We start from the raw sequence: 20652 nt of genomic DNA on the forward strand, positions 1-20652 counted from the left end.
AAATGTCAAAAACTTAACCCACAGTAGAACTTGGGCAAACGTACCCTTAAATACAAACTATCGGTTGCAAACACACAGCCGAAAGAACTGATCCAGTAGTGTGACCAGGAGAGGGTGTCCCTAGTAACGACCAGGGTGAACCAACGTGGCAAGATGGTGTACTTGGTACGGGGGTGTCCTCAAACAAGGACTTAAGCTTCTCCTGCAGTCCAACGTATTGAGTTATCCTGCAACATAACCTTTAATCGTACGTAGGTAAGAGATCCCAGAGTGAGTAGGCATAGAAATATGGGAAGAGAGGAAGAGAAGAGAGAAAAGAAGGAGAGTAGTAAAGAGAGAGAAAAGAAAAAAAAAAAAAAAGGGGGGGGGGTTAAGGAAGAGAGAAAGGGGTAAGAGAAGAGAAGAAAGAGGAAAGAAATTAAGATGGGCGGAAGAAGATAGAGTGTGAGGAGGAGGGAGTATAGAAATATAAGAAGAAGAGAGGAAACGGAGGGCATACTGGGTGGAAACTGAAGAAGAGAGAGGGAGGTTGAGGAGGGAAATTGGAGAAAATAGCAAAGAAGACTTAGAGGTAGATAGGAATAGAATAGCAAAGATGGGTATGAGGATGAGATATAGGGGCTGAGGGATTAAACAAGTAATTGAGACTGAGAGGGGGGAAGAAGAGAGAGGAATGTAAAGGAAATGGAAGGAGAATTTGCAGGCAATCTCAAATTATAAGTGACTATCATGTATGGTGACCTCAAAAAAACCTTAGTAAAGCTCTAAAGACAGAATTCAGCATCCTGAACCTAAGTGCGTTGCCAAGTACTGCAAACCCGGAGTAAAGTCCCCTTTTGGATCGCAAGATGCAGGATAATTCAAGATCGCATGACAGTGGTCACGGCGCCGCAGCAGCGTTCTGGCACATGTCCCGCCTGAAAACAGTTCAATCCGGTCCCACCAGCGACGAGTATTCCAGAACTCAAACAGGGCTTAGTAATAATCGCAGTGAGCTCAGGTCCCGACCCACTCAGAGGCACCACCTCCAGCTGCCCAGCCTTGAGGGGGGGGCCAACCTGGAAACCGGCACAATGGAAGGCCAATAATAAACACATCCAGTAACTCACATGCTTCCGGGGGACGCAAGCGCACCAGCGCATCCTGATGGAATCGTCAATTTCTCCACAAACTGGAACCAAAGGAGCAGGACGCAGACGCAACTGCGATCCCGAACATCGCTCCACTTGCATGGTAGGAGGGATGAAGGAACAAAAATATATCGCGCCTTCAATATCGAGGGACGCCGAATATCTGCATAGGATGATCCTAAAACTATCGCAACAGCGATTTCAGACGTCCCAGGAAAAGGAATCGTATCACCGACCTCAATCCAAAGGAGATGAAATAAACAATCAGAACCACGATGCCATCACAACAGCGATCCTCTCGGCGTCGCTCATGGCTGTAACGCATCAGCGCTTCCTCTTCAGTGTATTGATCCAGTCATCCGCCTCCACAGGAGATGTAAAGAACAAGGATCGATCTTGATGAACCACTCTGAGACGAGCCGGGAAGATCATGGAATAAGCAATATGGTAATCTCTAAGGCGTTTTTTCACCTGAATGAAGGAGGCTCTCGTTTTCTGGAGAGACGCAGAGAAGTCAGGAAAAATCAGTATGGGAGCATTGTTATGTAGGATCGGGCCTTTGCGTCGCGCCGCACCAAGGATCGCATCTCTATCCCTGCTGCTCAACAGTCGGGCCAGGAGAGGTCTAGGCTGCGCTCCCGGGGGAGGAGGTCTGGCCGGTACCCGGTGGGCTCTTTCTATAGCGAATGCCGCTGACAGCGTCGCATCAGGGAAAGTTTCAGAGAGCCATGTTTCCATGAACTTACATGGGTCGCTCCCTTCTGCCCTCTCCGGCATCCCCAGAATTCTTAAATTATTGCGACGCAGGCGGTTTTCCAGATCGTCAGCCCTTTGCGCCCAGTTATTTGCCGCGCTCTCCAAAGAGGACAATCTGCCCGGCGTCGCTCTTGCGTCGTCTTCCAGCGTGGAGATCCGCTGCTCCGTCTCCTTTACCCGCTCTCTCAGATTTTGCAGGTCCAGCCGGAGGAGTCCCACATCAATCTTAACCTCCTCGATTTTGCCCGTCAGCGACACTTTTGAATCCTGGATCGCCGCAAGTAACTGCGAAGTAACTTGCTGCAAGGTTAGCTCCTGCGGTTCCTTGGATCCGTCCTCCATGCTCTCCTCCTCCTCCGCCTCACTGGTTTCCCGCTCTGCCTGTTTGCCGGCGCCATCTTGCTGGGAGTCCCGAGCAAACTTCCTCAGCTTTTCAGCCGCCGCTGCGCTGCGACCCCTGCTCATGGTACCGATCAGAATGCTCACCGCACCACAGGTAATCCGGAGGTGTATTTAGGCACCAATTTCGGCAGGATTAATAGTATTTATCAGCGTTGGACTGCGGAGCTGCTCTCAGATGCGACCGCTCATGCTGCCTGCTGGCCACGCCCCCCACACTCCAATGAGTTTAGAGCTGAACACCGTGTGACAACTAGGTGTCTCAAGTCATCTCGTCAACTGCTCTTCTCAGTGCCACCACTGATTTGCAGATTTGGTGTACAATTTACCTTGACAGAAAGCTGCTAATCAGTGGTTGGGGTGGGGATTATACAGAGCTCCGCATTCAGAACACTGCTAGATATGCAATGGAGAAAACAGGGGTTGTATCAAAATGACAGCAAGCAACTCAACGAGTCACACATTGCTGGAATCAGGGTCTCTGCCCCTACATCATTCTGCTCTCAGATTACATTGCAAAAACCTGCTGTCAGATTCCCTTTAAAGAGCTATTACCTTAAAGAAAAAATACCCCTCTGACAGTCATGCTTTAAGGCTAGAACTACTGGACTCGTGACACCTATATAGAAATACATGGTGCAAAGTAGTCAAAATGACTACCTCAGTAGTGTTAAGGCTAGCTCTTGTCTTAGGCTGCTTTCACACTACGTTTATTTAACATGCGTCCTGAACGTTTTTTTTGCTGCAAAAGCGGATCCTGCTTTTACAGCAAAAAACGCATGTAAACGCATGTCTTACTTTGCAGGATCCTGTCACTGGATGTTTAGGGGCGGGCATTGGAGTCATGTGATCGGGAGTGAGGGGAACTAAACGTGCCAGACTGGGAGCCGGCTTCTGACAGCTGCAGACGCTCGTAACCAAGGTAAACATCGGGCTTGGATACCCGATATTTATCTTGGTTACGAGTGTCTGCAGCTGCTAGGAGCCGGGCTCCCTGCACACGTAACCAACGTAAACATCGGGTAACTAAGAGAAGTGGTTACCCGATATTTACCTTCGTTACGAGTGTCCGCAGCTCTCAGGTGGGAGAGAGAGGAAGGAGAGGAAGGGGGAAAGACAGAGATAGAGAGGGTGAGGGAGGGAGGAGGAGAGAGAGACAGATCACGCTAGACTGGTTCTGGACATGCTCAGTACTTTCTGGGCATGCTCAGTACAAAAGCAGGATCCTGTTACAACACAACTCAACGCATTCTGCTAGGCAGGATCCAGCGCTCATTGAAATGCATTGCAGCTCGCGGCGCAATGTGAAGGATCCTGTGAGATGCGTTATTTTGACAAAGGTAAAAAACGCTACAAGTAGCGTTTTTGAAACATGTTAAAATAACGCAAAAGTACGGATCCTGTGTCTAACGCACGCAAACGCATGCGAACGCAGGTGGACGCGAGTCCATTGCAAATGCATTGAAGTGAAAACGCATTTGCACTGGATCCGTTTTTTCCGCTAAAAAAACGTTATGGACGGATGTTAAATAAACGTAGTGTGAAACCAGCCTTATAAAAGTCTGAGAAATTGGATACATTTTTTTTTTTTTGCTGAATCATTTGAGATGGGTGGAATTGAACTAACAATATGTTCTTCCTTGTGAAGCCTATATAGAGAGTGGAAACTAAACAAGTACTAAGTAGCCGTCATACAGGGTGAGGAGGACAGAGTGAAAACATATAGAAATGTGTTATATTTACTATGTGTTTTATCTGATGTCTCGTGTTTATTTCTCTACATTTTAGTGCTCTTTTAGATTAAATTTTGTCTATCCTTACCAATGATTAATTCTTTTTCTCGTTAGTAAGAGCACCCTGGTTCGACTTCTCTTCCGCTTTTATGAGCCTCAGAAAGGAAACATTTATGTCTCTGGACAGAATATTCAGAATGTCGGTCTGGAGAGCTTGAGAAAATCCATCGGTGTTGTTCCCCAGGTATTAATACCATTAGCGCATAGTAACACCGCCTTTTTATTAGCATATTAGACCATATCTGACGCAAGGAAAAACAATACTATATAGCCATGTCAGTAGGTTGTTGGGGTTTTTTTGGGGTTTTTTTTTTTCGGAAAATTCTAAGCTGTATTGAAAATGCGCAAACTGTATGCAGCCCAGATGTATGTTCTGCTGTATAATATTCAATGTGGTTTTGCCTGTAGGATGCTGTACTTTTTCATAACACATTGTATTACAATTTGCTATATGGAAACATGAATGCTTCGCCAGAAGATGTCTACCAAGTGGCTAAACTGGCTGGACTGCACGACGCCATCCTCCGTATGCCGAATGGATACAACACTCAAGTGGGGGAAAGAGGACTGAAACTGTCAGGTATTGCCACCAGAAGGAATCTACCCCTGTATATGGCACCATCATGCTTTATTAAAGAGTTGAAAGCCCTTTGCTGCCTTCATACATATTTAAAGGGAACCTGTCACCTGATTTGGCCCCTGTAAGCTGCAGCCACCACCAGTGAGCTCTTATATACAACAATCTAGAATACTGTATATAAGATCCCAGGCCGTGCTGTAGAACGTAAAAAATACTTTAATACTAACCTAGAGAGCGTCCGGTCCGATGGGCGTCGCTGCTTTCTGGTCCGGCGCTTCCTCTCTGCACCGATCACCAGCTTCCCCCTACCCAGCCTAGCGTGGATGATGTGTCCTACATCATCCACACATGCCGGCATTGCGGACCTGCGCGAGCACACTTTGTTCTGCCCTACTGAGGGCAGATCGAAGTACTGTAATGCGCATACTCGAGGAAAGGTGAAAAACCGCCCGCACATGCGCACTACAATACTTTGAGCTGCTCTCAGCAGGGCATATCAAAATGCGCCTGAACAGGACCGCTTTGCCGGCTAGTGCGTATGACGTAGGACGCGTCATGGACCCGGGCCTCAGAAAGAGGACCGCAATCACAGTAGAGAAGAGGTGCCGAACCGGAGAGCAGCGACACCCTTCAGACCGGACCAACCCTTAGGTGAGTGTAATTAGTGGGGGGTTTTTACGCTCTACAGAGCAGTCTGGGCTCTTATGTACAGTATTCTAGAATACTGTATATAAAAGGTCACTGGTGGTGGCTACAGCTCACAGGGGCCAAATCTGATGATAGATTCCATTTAAGGTCTTTCATTGGTGATTAAATGCAACATTTCTGATCCGATGAGGGTTTGAGCTCCGCAGTCAAGAGATTTTGCCCTTAGGGAGCAGGTTGTCACCAGGCACGGTGTCCACTACATAGCTTAAATGAGAATATTACCCTATCTGTTCTTCCTTTATTTTCTACCTGTGACTCCGAGTCGTGTATGCGCGATTAGCAATGTGTCTACCGCTCTTGAAAGAGGTTTATTTGATCTCATTTTAATAAAAAGATCCTATTCCTTAGCAGGTGAGGTTAAGGAGTAGAATTCTTCAACGTTTTATGCCTACAAGATAGAGGCCTCACTAGTGAATTTGGGGACTGGTTCATAACTTGTGGTTTCTCTGTACCACTCCTAGTGCCACAACTCCACAGATTGGATAGTTCAGATTGAATCATTAATTGTCCTGGCAGCAAAAGCGTTAATGTCTACTTTCATTTCATATAACGATAAACCATGACTCTGTATAGAAACTTTCTTGGAATGGTTGACAGTAGCCCATGAAAAATATCCCGTAACACGGCAATAAAACTGAAATTATTAATACAAGCTTATTGTACAGCCGTGCGTTGTGCGTTAGATTTATAGACGCTGTCATTGTGGATATGGATGGCTGAGTGTCTCACAGATCAATAAGCCCATGCACACTGCACTCTCGGCTGCTCACCCGTCCTTCAATGATTGGCGACATCTTTTTTTGAACACTGGTGTTAGTAAACGTGCCCCAATGTCCACTAATTCAAGTATGTCAGAAATTTTATTTCAGAGGTTGTAGCCTGTCTCAGATATTACTGATTCATACTCTGGAGATGTAAGGGTTACTTTTTTTTGTCCCTGCTTCACAGGGAGATTGATCATATACAGATCACCGATCCCTATGTAGTAACAGGACACCAGGTTCAGCTGCTGTGTCATCCCTTTCTTTACACGGGTGCACAGATACTCCATACAACCCAGTGATCTGTATGTGAGGTGTGAAATATGCCACCATATGGTTTATGACGGTACATGCCATATAACGACGACCCTCTTGTGCAGGTGGAGAGAAACAGCGGGTAGCGATTGCCAGAGCAATGTTGAAGAACCCACCCATTATTCTTTATGATGAAGCCACTTCGTCCTTGGATTCCATCACAGAGGAGGTACAGATTGCTTTGTTTTACTATCAATTATGACATGTTATAGTTTTACTTATAATTAATGTGTTAAATGGTAAGATCATCACCTACCATATGAGAAAACAAATTCTGGCCTTAAAGGCAACCTATCAGCAGGTTTTTGCTACCTCATCTCAGAGCAGAATGATGTAGGCAAGGAGGCTCTGAGTTAAATGATGTATCACTTAGATTACTGTGTGCAGCTGTTCTGACAGTGAAAGATTTAATATTTTAGATTTTGCATGTAGCAGAGCTCTGGGAGCTGTCCTTGCCCCACTAGACTTTCCATAGACAGGAACTCCTAATCACAGAGGGGGCGGAGTCAGACTACAAATTACAGGCTGCTGAGACCCACTAATGATAAAGCTAAGAGGCTTAAACTAACATTGCAGGTAAACAAAAAAAGAATGTGAAATAACAGATGCAGGGCTGAATTTTCTATTTTAATTCTTGCTGCATGCGGCCTTCGGATTACATTGCATAAACCTGCTGACGGAGTCCCTTTAAGGGTTATTGCCCTTTAAGCATATCGCTAGGACACACAGGCACTTATTGATTTACTGGAGGTGCAGATTATAGAAGAATTCCGATTCTTCAGAATGAAGGGGCAACACTGCTGCATCCCCTTTATAAAATTTTCCTGCCACCCTTTTCAGTGCGGCGCTGTTATAAAGGGAGTGTGTCAGCAAAAAAACACTGTTCAAAGCAAGCATCAGCACTCCGTGCTCTTTTGAATGTTCTGGAAACCCTACAACTTGTTTTCCATCCACCATTGCCTCCTGTAACACTGTCAATCAGTAAAGATCTAGGAAGGTGCTCAGCCTTGCCATGGTGAGCTAAGCATCTGTGCTTGGTTTGCACAGTCATTTTCTACTGATAGATTCCATTTAACTGAATAGGCCAGGCGAAGTTCTTTGCACAGGCATCTGGCAGAGAGCGCTGCTATGCAGGGAAAAACATTGAAGACTCTGTGCTGAGGAACCTTTATTATCAGGATCTGTCTGGGTCCTTGAGGTCAGCCTCCCGCCCCCCCCCCCCCCCCCAGCAATCATTAAATAATGTCATACTCTAATGATGTATTAGTGTCAGGTTGTTATCAATGATCTTGTTCAGTCACTATATCAGTTCCTAAAAGCCAGCATGGGCTGTCACCCAGCAGTCAGAAGTGGATGTGACCTATCTGTATGTGGCGATCAGACACAACAGGATATATCTCTGAGGACCTTTCAGTATTAGGGAGCCATTGATCAGCCATATTGGTGACTGCTCGGCTAAATATACAATTATTTTATCCAAGCCAGATCGTCTTCGCGGAGAAGTTGTGATATTATCAGTTCCTACACATATTCCCTCCAGCAATCTCACATTGTATAGAATTAGAGAAGATATTGCTTCTATATCTAAATACCCACAAACATATGTCTCCTCACCGGATATTCGTGTCTTTATGAGCAAAACTAAATTTGATTTAAAACCCTGTAAAACATCTGGTTACTGTAGTGACATCAATGGGTTTAGGATAATGAAGCACGTGATATATACTTTTCACTGTGTTTTTCCTTACAGCTGTCAGTCATCGCCCGCTAATCTGATAAGTGTGACAGCGCCGCTGCTTGATTTGATTTCTCTAAGGAATGTTAAAAGAAAATGTCACTTGTGTGAAATTAACTCTTCACTGTCTGCAGTAGGCGCTTCTTTATTAATTACCGTGCACTTCTACCAAAACTGATTTGGCTGTAGGTTACTCATCAGGTCATGTTCACGTGGGGCCAAGAAGCTGGCATGGCACTATGTGTGCAGGATCGTTGCCTTTAAGTGTTTGTTTTTTGTGTCTATGAAATAAGAGTATATATAAAAAAAAAAATTCACCACTGAATTTTTACGACTTTGGGGTACTTTGCACACTGCGACATCGCTAGCCGATGCTTGTGATGCCGAGCGCGATAGTACCCGCCCCCGTTGCACATGCGATATCTTGTGATAGCTGCCGTAGCGAACATTATCGCTACAGCAGTTTCACACGCACTTACCTGCCCTGCGACGTCGCTCTGGCCGACGAACCGCCTCCTTCCTAAGGGGGCGGGTCGTGCAGCGTCACAGCGACGTCACACAGCAGGCGGCCAATAGAAGCGGAGGGGCGGAGATGAGCGGGACGTAAACATCCCGCCCACCTCCTTCCTTCCACATAGTCGGTGGAGGCAGGTAAGGAGATGATCGTCGCTCCTGCGGCTTCACACACAGCGATGTGTGCTGCCGCAGGAACAAGGAACAACAGCGTATCTCCTATTTGTGTAACATTATGAAAATGTCCCACACTACACAGATCACCAATTTACAACGCTTTTGCGATCGTTTATCGGCGCATCTAGGCTTTACACGTTGCGACGTCATTACTGGCGCCGGATGTGCGTCACTTTTGATTTGACCCCGACGATATCGCAGTAGCGATGTCTCAGCGTGCAAAGTACCCCTAAGAGCTCATTCAGATGTTCATGAAGAGATCAACATTTACATTCTAACTGTAAATCCGCAGACTTGAGCCAACAGCACCATGGATCCCTACCATACTGTTGGTTCTGGTCATAAGGAATGCGATCAGACATTCAGACATAATATGGAGGTTAATATGCCGCCATATTACAGCCATCTCAATGAGCCCTAACATAATAGTGGCTCTGTAGAGTGAATGGATGGAATAAAAAATATTGGGCCAAAGGAGGACATTTTTGGGAGCCTAGAAAATAAGATATTACAGCAAACAGGTCTCTGCTTCTTACACCTGTGATTATTAGGAGCCATGCAGTATACGTGCCCCCAATCTGAGGTGTGATTTACCATAACGAGGCAGAGTTCTGGTGCACGTGCCGTACACAACACATCTATTGAGTGTTATAGGCACTTTCCTTTTGTCTGAACCTAAAATGTACCATTTCACACCAAACTATGTCACACCAAAGTCTTACCTGAAGTAAGCCATCCAAGAGATGGGATACGTTCATCACAAGTTAATAACATATTGGTACTCTTGGAGAAGATGCCCGGTATGGATATGAATGAGGGAAGTGGAATTGTCATGGGAAATCTGGTCTAGATAAACAGGTTGTATTCTCAATTTCCTGCTGACCACGGGGAAGTAAACCATGTCTCCACCGGCATCCTGCCAATACAGCACTGACAGGGTCTCAATGCTTGTTAGTACATTGGGGGAATCTCTGGGTGTCTGCTTTTCATTAACATGGTACAGACGATTGTAGTTCATTATAGTGGTATTCCCAAGATCACAATGGTGGCTCACCACTTTCTGCAACCCTGGTCATTTATAATTGCCAGTACACTCAATTTTTTAAATGGACGTTTCTCGAGTTCTGTGCCTTCCAAAATGTCTGCCCCACTCTGTTTATCTTTAGTTTTTAGTGGACAAATTCTCCAGTAGATCTTATTGAGGAAATGGAGAATGCACTAACGGTCTTCCTCACAATCCTGAATTTCCTATGTACAGAAAGAGCCCGTGCATGGTTTCCTCACCTCACTTCCCAAGCCTCTGTCTCTCCAGCTTTATTCACTACACATTGCTGACTCCTCCGGTCGGACTCCTCCTGCCGGACTCGCAGCTCCAAAACTGTGACTTCAAGCAATGGAGCTGGCAGTGAAGCAAGAGCTGGCACTATGTGGAGAATAGAGCTAGAGAGACAGGTTTGGGAAGTGCTTCTAGCCTCATTTGCATATTGATTCAAAAGGGGACCTCTCAATAATGGACAAAAGGACGGTCTACCTAAGGGTATGGATGGACTGGTCTGTACAAGAGTGACATTCGCATATAAACAGTTTTGGGGGTTGAAATCAATCTGACGTTTCCTTTAATGCATAGTGTTGTGTTAACCATGAATTGCAGTCAAGAAAAAGCATACTTTTAAAGGGCGTTAGCACCACTTGAAATATAGAAAAAAGACTTCTCAGCATGGTGTGAAACTAAATACTCATATCTTACTTCCTATCAATTACCCCCCACTCCTCGTGTACTGCTCGGGTCCCGGCCGCTCTCCAAGCTGCCTCTTTCCGCAGTGATGGGCACTGATCAGTACAAGTACTCGATGATAGAAACTCCTTTGCATCATGAAATTTCGCAGTCTTACTGATAAATCATTGTGGTCATGGATGAATATAATAATTTTTTATTTACATTTTACATTCTGGTGCAAAAATTAAATGGAAATAGTAACTCCATGTATGTGTTTGCATCCCACAGAATATTCTGGGCTCTATGCGGGATATGATCAAGCACCGGACGTCTGTGTTCATCGCTCATAGGCTGTCCACGATAGTCGATGCAGATGAAATTATTGTACTGGACAAGGTAAGTGTGTGTGTGTGTATATGTATGTATGCGCGTGTGTGTGTGTGTGTCACTTTTATTGTATACACATTATGACTGTGAATTACATGGGTGTAATAAGATGAGCGCTATGCAGAAGTGATTTCTTTTGGTGTCTCCTCCATCTTCCCGGCCTGGTTGGGTCTGTGCATTTGCCTTTGTAGAGCTCTGTAGTAGTCTAGGAAATATACATTAGAGGACAATACAGTTTTGCTTCTACATGTATACCAGATGTACCTCTCCAGAAACAATGGGTTAATTGGTGTGCAGATGCCTTTTCCCACTTCCAATCTGTTTAGTGGCCATTTTTCCTCTCTGCTAGCCAAATCTTGTGATAGCCAAATCTTGCACGAAGCAGATGCACTGGCTCTGATCTACTTGTGATCATATGAGCAAAGCTGTGGCTCTTCATTCTTTTTAACCCTGATGTAGTCAGACTAGTGACTTACAGTATACAGCCTTACTGTAGTATTCGGGTTAATACTTCTACACCCTAAAGCATCATGCAAGCCAAATCCTGTGTATTATATTCCAGACTGCCACACCATCAAACTTGTCATTTACTTAAAGGGAACCTGTCAGCAGAAATTTCCCCTAAAACCTAACAGATTCCCCCTCTGCAGCTCCTGGGCTGCATTCTAGAAAGGTCCCTGTTATTATTGGGCCCCCTTTCTGACCAAAAAAAAGAGTTTATAAAGAGGTACCTTTTTGGCTTTGGATTCTATAAATGTGACACGGGGGCGGGCAGCCTGATGGCCGTTATTCTGCCCCCTGGTCCTGTATGCCGCCCCCATCGCTGATTTCCATACTTTTGGACGCCGCCCACTGCTCCAGCCATCCCCGCGCATGCCCAGTGCCAGTCTCACGGGACTGAGCAGTGTGACCGCTGGTGACGTGTGCGCAGGCAAGTGATTATGGGCGGGACTGTGACTGTTATCAGCAAGTACCCGCCCATAATCTCGTGAGTGCACAAACCTCACCAGCGGTCACACTGTGCTCAGTGTAGATGCTAGACTGTATGGGCTGCTTCCAGGGATGACGTCCCTTTGTCACGTGATAGTATTTTGAACACGCCCCTATCACGTGACAAAGGGACGTCATCCCTGGAAGCAGCCCATACAGTCTAGCATCTACACTGAGCACAGTGTGTCTGACCGCTGGTGAGGTTTGTGCGCTCACGAGATTATGGGCGGGTACTTGCTGATAACAGTCACAGTCCCGCCCATAATCACTTGCCTGCGCACACGTCACCAGCGGTCACACTGCTCAGTCCCGTGAGACTGGCACTGGGTATGCGCGGGGATGGCTGGAGCAGTGGGCGGCGTCCAAAAGTATGGAAATCAGCGATGGGGGCGGCATACAGGACCAGGGGGCAGAATAACGGCCATCAGGCTGCCCGCCCCCGTGTCACATTTATAGAATCCAAAGCCAAAAAGGTACCTCTTTATAAACTCTTTTTTTTGGTCAGAAAGGGGGCCCAATAATAACAGGGACCTTTCTAGAATGCAGCCCAGGAGCTGCAGAGGGGGAATCTGTTAGGTTTTAGGGGAAATTTCTGCTGACCGGTTCCCTTTAAAGGGAACATGTATAAGAACAATATGCACCCAGAGCCACGAGCAGTTCTGGGTGTATATTGCTAATCCCTGCCTAACTGTCCTGTATACACTAGCATAGATAAAGGGATCTTTAGATAAAGTATTTCTAAAGATCTTTTGTCGTTTGCTAATGAGCGCAGGGACTAGTCCCCTGGGCGTTATTTCCCCTGGCTAGTCGGCCCCATTAGCATGTTAGTACACTCCTATGGGCATGCTAATGAATGTGCAGCGTCAGAGAATGATCTCACTCACCTCTCCGCTACCATCACGTCCGACGCTGGATTTGGGCTCAGTGCGCATGATCCTGGAGTTTGGGTCATGTGTACTATAAATCCAAGTGTACGCGTCCTGGCTTCAAACTGAAGTAGTGCGCATGACCCAAACTCCGGGGTCATGCGCACTGACCCGAAATCCAGCGTCGGACGCGATGGCAGCGGAGAGGTGAGTGAGATCATCCTCTGACGCTGCACATTCATTAGCATGATGGCACACCCACAGGGACATACTAACATGCTAATGAAGCTGACTAGCCAGGGGAACTAACGCCCAGGGGACTAGTCCCTGCGCTCATTAGCATACGATAAAAGATCTTTAGAAATACTACCAATTAGGCAGGGATTAGCAATATACACCCAGAACTGCTCTTGGTTCTGGATGCATATTGGACCTGACAGGTTCACATTAACTAGACTAGTAAAACAAATCACTTAAATTAAATAGTAATTTTGGCAAAAGATTGCATTTTTCTAGACATACAAGCCACCATTTGAGCGGCTCTTTGCAGATCATGACGTTGCTGCAGACACTCCATAAAGTTCATGTTGGTTAATCTTATGTACTATGACGATATATATAATAATTTTTCCTAATTAGTAGGATGTGTGGTTTATTAAAGGCCAAATGTCAGCAGTGTCCTGATTTATGTCTGTAATAATAGAAGGAGAGGTCTCGGATGCTGGTCATATATTTTGGTTATCTGTTTTTAACCAGTTACTACTGAGCATTGAGCCCACCCTCTGTACACTACACCACAGCCCAGCCGTCTTCTCTACACGCCGTGGGGTACATTATGGTATAGGCTGGCGAGGATTCAGTTGTAGAGGCTGATGGTGCTGGGATTAGCCGGTGTTCTGCCGGTATAATCCAGGTTCAGTATTACAGCTCTCCTCCAGCGCTGTGAGATGTGTGCATGGTGCGGCTTGTTTTAGATGCACATCCCTGCTGCTCTACATCGTTCCCCGCTGGCATGGCATTCACATTCTCCCTATAGGAAGACAGCATGACCGCACACCACCGCACTGAACTGAGCGAATGGAGGAATTTCACTCTACAGTCCCTGTTTGTTACTCTCAACAAACTGATTGTAGAAATGTCACATGTCGCCTATACTGTATATCTGAGCCACACAGTGCACACATTTCATCATCATTAGTGATGTCAGTGAACATTAGCAATGTGACCGGTAGATAAATGACTTGACCTACATATTACACGAGAAGGGGGAAATTATTGCTGTAAGTGTAGTTTAGTTGATTACAAGCTATTGTTCTCTGGGAGCAGCAGTGGCGGTCAATTAGATGATAGTCCCATGATCATTGTGTGTGTGTGTGTGTGTGTGTGTGTGTATATATAGTATACAGTGTGTCCACCCGTATCCTGTCCACCGCCATTAACTTGAGAACGGCGGCAGCTATAGGCATAGAAGTGGTGTCTAGGTATAGTAAAGTAGCCATGCGCTACGCAATGAAACCACCTATAGCGCCACCTGGTGGAAAACAACGGAGTTAGCATTTTTATCTCGAAAACGGAACGAGATAGAGACTAAAAGTGATTTAAAAAATTGTATGGCATCATCAATTCAATACGAATCGTCACCTTGCATACAGAAATGCTATGATATGAAACCCATGACCCCCCCAAAACATTGAATGCTGCTCACGCATATGGCGCTCATTTAACTTTGATGCTCAAAGTGGCCCCCGTCAGCTGCAATGCACATCTGGACTCTGGACAGCATACTGTATCTTGCTGCACGTTGTGCAATATGGTAGGTGACACATTTGCACAAGCATCTGTGATACGTCGTTGTAGGTCCTGCAATGTTGGTGGAGGGGTCGCATACACCTGCTGTTTGATGTGACCTCACAGAAAAGTCCAATGGGGTCAGGTCAGGTGAGCGTGGCGGCCACTCCACGCAGCCACCATACCCAATGACTTGTAGGAGGGTCTCCATGAGGTATCGCTTCACGTCCGCAGCCTTGTGAGTTTTACACGTTCTAATCATAGCATTTCTGTATGCAAGGTGTCGATTCTTATTAAATTGATGATTCCCTACAACTTTGGAATTCACTTTGTTTCTCTATCTCGTTCCGTTTTTTAAATAAAAAATCTAACTCCATTGTTTTCTACCAGGTGGCGCTATAGGTGGTTTCATTGCGTAGCGCATGGCTACTTTACTATACCTAGACACCACTTCTATGCCTATAGCTGCCACTGTTCTCAAGTTAATGGCGTTGGATAGGATATGGGTGGTCACACTGTATAGTACACTCCTCAACGTTGAAATTGCAACACCAGAAGGGAAAGATTGTGGAATTCTGGAAATCACAGGATGGATAACCATGAAATGTTAATGATATGCAAATGATTAAAAGATGAAAACCAAAAATTTTCAAAACACCTCAATATATTCAGTATTGAGTGTGAGCGCGACACACAGAAATCCCCACACTTACACACCTCAGCTGCTGTCACTGAGGTTATTAATGATCATTTGAGGAATGTCCTGCCACACTGAATGCACTTGGGAAAGTCATCAAGATCCTCTGCTGGCAACGGTCTTTGTAATTGCTGATCAATGACGTCCTGTTTTTCAAGATGACAATACCAGGCCACATGTTGCTTATAGCCTGCAGCACCTATAGACTAGTCTCCCATCGAGCACATCTCAGACATCATTGGTCGGCAATTGCGGTGGGAGCTGCCAGCAGTGGATTTTGATGATTTGTGCCCAAGTGCATTGAGCGTAGAAAAACAGTCCTCAGACATCATTCATAACCTCATTTATAGAAGCCAAGGTGTGTAAGTGCGAGTATTTCTGTCCATGATTTTCATATGCTATACTGAGTCGATTGATACGTTTTTTTAATATTTTTTCCGGTTTCCATCATTTGCATTTCAGTAGCATGTCTATCCATCCTGTGATTATAAATGCAAACAGTTGCACACTGAAAAAAGCCAAAAATGTACAAGGGAAAATATGGCACTGCATTATTGCAAAAGAGAGATATTTAGTTTATGTATTGGCCAATGTATGTAAGCCCGGAAACCAACGGCAAGGTGTATCTCTGTAATCCGGGAACCTAACTTAAATGCCACTATCTAGGTTAAAAACATCCGAATCTGGACAAAATGCCACTATTTGGACTACAAACCTCCATGTATGGGCAGCTAGGCTCCTGCTATAATGGTCATGAACACAGCCAGGTCTTAGGGCGGAGTGCCCAGTCAGAAAAAGACTCACTAGAAATATCAAAAAACTGACCCGCACATCCTACAAATGTGAACAGGTGCTAACTGAAAAAACATAGTAACTATAAATTCGATGTGATTATCATTATTCCACCATTTATCCTTCTTGGTGTTGTAATTTCAATTTTGAGGTGTCTGTATGTGTAACTTCGCCCCACACTGTATGAGTATGGAAGGGAATGCATCCTCTTACTTGCAGTATCGTGTGCCTGTTGTCCACTGCTTGTGGCCTCAGTTGCAGACATCTGCATCAGCCACAGCTACATTCAGTCTGTTGCTTGAGGCCACCTAAAAGCAGAGCTTCCATCACCTGCTGACGTGCTGCTATAGCACTGTACCTGTGAGGAGCTGTGACACTGGGGGACGCTCGTGGAGGTGCGGTGTTGGGCAGGCGCCATGTAGTGCTGCGCCAGTCAGGGTAGAGTCCCGCTAACAAGAGGTTGCCGGAAAGTGAAAAGTGGGGTTATGCCGTTTGATTTAAAAAAGAACCTAATTTATTTCATTTGGCTCAGAAGAAATAGGTCTATGTATGAATTGTGGCTGTGTGGTCGTGTCTTTTTCCATACTTGTGGTGTCACTCCTTCCTACTGAATATTCTGCTCCTGTCCCCGAGCACGGTTGACGTATGTTTGCAGGGATCCTGGCTCTGACTTGCCTCCTCATCAGTCACTTTCTGTTCTCTGTTTGACAGGGTAAAGTAGCGGAACGAGGTACACATTTTGGACTCCTGGACAATCCTGGAAGCCTTTATTCAGAACTTTGGCACACACAAAGTAGCAGGGTCCTAAATAGTAACAACAGCCAGACGACTGAGAAGAACAGCCAGCAATCATCCAAAGAAGAGGAAAGAAGGAAGCTGCAAGAAGAGATCATCAATAGTGTTAAAGGATGTGGCAACTGCTCCTGCTGATCCTGTGTCTCTAGAAGGAGCGGAGCTGGAGGAAGGCACCAGGAGAGTCCAGCTCTACAAATACCTACCTGATCATTGACTTCTCGTCTCTGCTCCATATCTTGGTTATGCACCTTTGTAATTAAGTTTTACCCAAGAATCCTCTGGATATTTTCTTTTTCTTATTCATATCTTTTTCTATTGGGACTAAGTTAAAGGGTTTGTCTGGACAATATAATTATTTGCCCAAGGGACTTAGATTTATTAAAAAAACAAAACTTGGTCATACTCCCCTACAAGCTCTCACCTGGATCCAGCATAGGCCACTCCTTGGTCTGCTCAGAGGCAGTTAGTTAGATGACACAATTCTCAAAGTAACCTGACCGCTGCAGTCAATCACAAGCTGCAGAGGTCTGGCCTCTGTTGAATGGTGACATCCTCGCTGAGCCGATCACTGAGCAGCTTGTGCTTGATCCAGGTGTGTGCCAGTAGGTGAGTATGTCTGAGTGTATTTTTTTTACATATTCAATCCCCTGTGCAAAGTTTTATTTTACCCAGTCTACCCCTTTAAATAATTTTAAATACTATGTGTCTTCCAGTTTACATACCGCCATGCAGTGGAAAGAGTACAGCTCATCTCATGATTGTGTAATGACATGCTAAATTATAGATAGCCCATCAGATGTGGCACATTGAACATGGCTCTCTGTCTGCAGGCAACATGTTATGGAGGAGGAGATAGACATCATTCATTTTCTGCTTCTCTTATCAAATCCTCCCTGCAGATACATGAGCATGTTAACATTACATATGTCTACACTTGAGCATTTTATTTTTACTCTGTGTGTTCAGATATTCCACCACTAGAGGGAGTTTAGTGTAGTAAACAATATGCCATTCCAAAGCTCCCTCTAGTGGTGGCTGGCAGGCAACCTAATTTTAGACAAGTGGGATATCCTAAGACTCATAGACTGTAACCAATGTGATTCTCTACACTCAGAAGATCGGGTGTGACCATCTCCAATTCTTCCTCACTCCTGTTGACACTCAATGAAGCAATATGACCAGTGGTGCTCTATTCTTATCTGTGGGACTGATGGAGGTAGCCAAGCCCGACACTGAATGAAATGACAAAGGTTATGCTTGAGAATGTCACTTCATTCTGTCCCAGGCGGCATGTTGAAGAATGAGGGATCACAGCCCCTTTCTCATGATAGCTTGTGTTCTCATCAGCGGGACCCCCATCATCATAAATGCCTTTTGCAGGATATCCCCTGTAATGTCCACGTAGTGGGTTCAGTCTTGCGTCAGGATAACACAGCTCTAAATGCAAGGAATATATAGTAAAAAAATTAACCAGCCCAGAATTTTTTATCCAAAAACTACATGGTGTTACAATGTTGGCATTCACATAAGGGAGTCTTTCCCGTACATTTATGTTTGTCCGAGGTCCAGCAATAAGCAGTGCGATTTTATAGACTGGTTCCCTTTCATCACGCACAGTCAGTACTTTTCATACACAACTAATGACAATAGAGGCGCTTTAGGACAGCCCTTTCTCAAGGAGTCTGCCAATTTTCCTGGATTATCCTCTCTCATCGTGTGTGCTGAGGCTTCTTAAGCCGTTTGCTTTTTTTAGTACGTACATCTCTTTAGTCCAGAAGGCAAATATCTTTTGTGCTTTTGCAGCATTTGGGTTAGAATTGTAATGTCTTCTTATTGATTGTACTTCAAGGTGTCTGAGGGTAAGTAGATGTCCACAACTGGTTGCCAACATAAAACGGATGTCCGGCACAATGGGAAGTAACCAGTTCAAGAATGGCTTATATAGGAAAGTATGGCTCCAGAGTGACAGGAAAACAGACAGTTGCCTAGTTCCACGAATATGTAGATGTAACCTATATAAACACGAGCAACTTTGCAGTTACATTGCATTATTATTGTTTAGCTATAGTAACAGATATATAAGGGTTTCCATTTATCTGGCCATCCAGCTATCTTTTTTTCATCTCCTTTATGTTACAGAACACCAGAGGGAGACTGATGCTGGAACTGGTCCCACAGATTTCTCTGGGATCACTGCCATTAATCTGACATATTGTTGAGCTGGATTGGTGCTAGAGCCAGACTAAAAACTCTGTATTCAAGTTTTCTGATGCAGCAATGGGCAAAGAACATGCAGAAAATGAGAAAGTTTGCATCAGTTGTGTTTATCTCAGGTTTAAAGGGATCCTGTCACCTGAATCCTGCTGCCCAAACCACAGACAGCATGATTCGGAGGTTCAAAGAAAGTACATGTTAAAGATCTAGCCAGGGACTAATGAGACAAGTCTGTCGCCAACCCAAACCTCCTTTTCCCAGCGTTGCTGCAGGTGTTGACAGGTCTATTATTATGGGAGAGACCTGTCAATCACCTCTAGCTATGGTGGGAGAAGCCAAATCTTGTCTCCATCTATGGAACATGGTCGGATCTTCTAACTACATTTTCTCTGAAACTCTGGAGCATTTTAGAGAATAATATACCCGGCTGCATTGTACAGCCAGGCTCTAATTTATGATGACTGTGGTTCGGGCAGCATGAATCAGCTGACAGTTTCCCTTTAAAAAAAAATACTGACCAGACACAACTGACATGGAAATGAAGCTCTACCACGATATGTTGCCTTCCTGTAAGGGCCCATTCACACTGCATTATTACCTATGTTTACTGGTCCCGTCAGAGCTTCCTTCCGAACCCCCCTGCAAAACAGGTTTCGGACGCATGTGCCGAGGGAGCCATTGACTATAATGGTGCAGACGGAGTCACCCTGTGCTCTGTCGTGCACCATTTTCAGGTTTATACGCTTTCTGCAGGCAGACACTCAGACATAGTAGACTGCCTCTGGGTGTCCGCCTCCATAAAGCGTATACACCTGAAAGTGGTGCACGACACAGCACAGGGTGACTCATTCTGCACCATTATAGTCAGTGGACCCTTCGGCGCATGCGTCCGAAACCCGTTTTGCGGGGGGTTCAGACGGAAGACCCGACAGGACCAGTGAACGTAGTTTATAACGCAGTGTGAAAGCGGCCTAACTTTCACCACCGTTACACTTTGTGTTTCCCCAAAATTCCTCATCAAGAACTACCGTGATCTCGCTCTGTCATCAGAAAAGTTTTTTTTATCTGTCCTAACAAGAGCAAAGAACGTAATCTATAGATTGGCAAAAAATCCTGTTTATTCCATCATACTTTAACGATTGTACATGAAGAAAGTAAAGGACTAGATTACTAATCCTCTGACATGAGGAACCGTGACTCTGTTCTTGGTGCTGGCGCATGTTCATCAGCGGCACAATACTAGATATGTGTCTTTACTACAATTAAGCACAAATTTTACACTGCTATTCTTCTCCAGCAATGGAGGGTTAATAACGCATGGCTATAGCCGGGCCCTGTAGACGGGGCTAGCAGAGTCCGTTTCTTGTCGGAGAGTCCCCCGCACTCAGGAGTCTTTCATATTCGATGTGAGCCCAAGCAGCTCGGATAGACAGAGAATGACCTTAATCATTTTAAGTCCTGTAACATACGTCAGTGGACTTATAATGTGATCTCCATCTAAATCCCGGTCCTGAATCTTTATTTCCCAGATGACCTGCT

At 45.2% G+C, this 20652-nt stretch overlaps 1 protein-coding gene across 2 annotated transcripts in view; it reads left to right on the forward strand.

Moving 5' to 3' along the window:
• ABCB7 (ATP binding cassette subfamily B member 7) overlaps positions 1-19748 on the forward strand; it is a 173072-nt gene extending 153324 nt beyond the window's left edge. For both annotated transcript variants that reach the window (XM_075323860.1, XM_075323861.1), the window contains 5 exons: positions 4133-4262; positions 4487-4658; positions 6508-6611; positions 10873-10980; positions 16816-19748. In XM_075323860.1, the coding sequence (XP_075179975.1) occupies positions 4133-4262; positions 4487-4658; positions 6508-6611; positions 10873-10980; positions 16816-17034 (733 nt within the window). In that variant the 3' untranslated portion in view covers positions 17035-19748. The remainder of the gene's footprint in view (positions 1-4132; positions 4263-4486; positions 4659-6507; positions 6612-10872; positions 10981-16815) is intronic.
• Positions 19749-20652: the final 904 nt, after the last annotated feature.

Source organism: Anomaloglossus baeobatrachus, chromosome 9 (genome assembly GCF_048569485.1).
Source record: "Anomaloglossus baeobatrachus isolate aAnoBae1 chromosome 9, aAnoBae1.hap1, whole genome shotgun sequence".
Classification (NCBI taxonomy): domain Eukaryota; kingdom Metazoa; phylum Chordata; class Amphibia; order Anura; family Aromobatidae; genus Anomaloglossus; species Anomaloglossus baeobatrachus.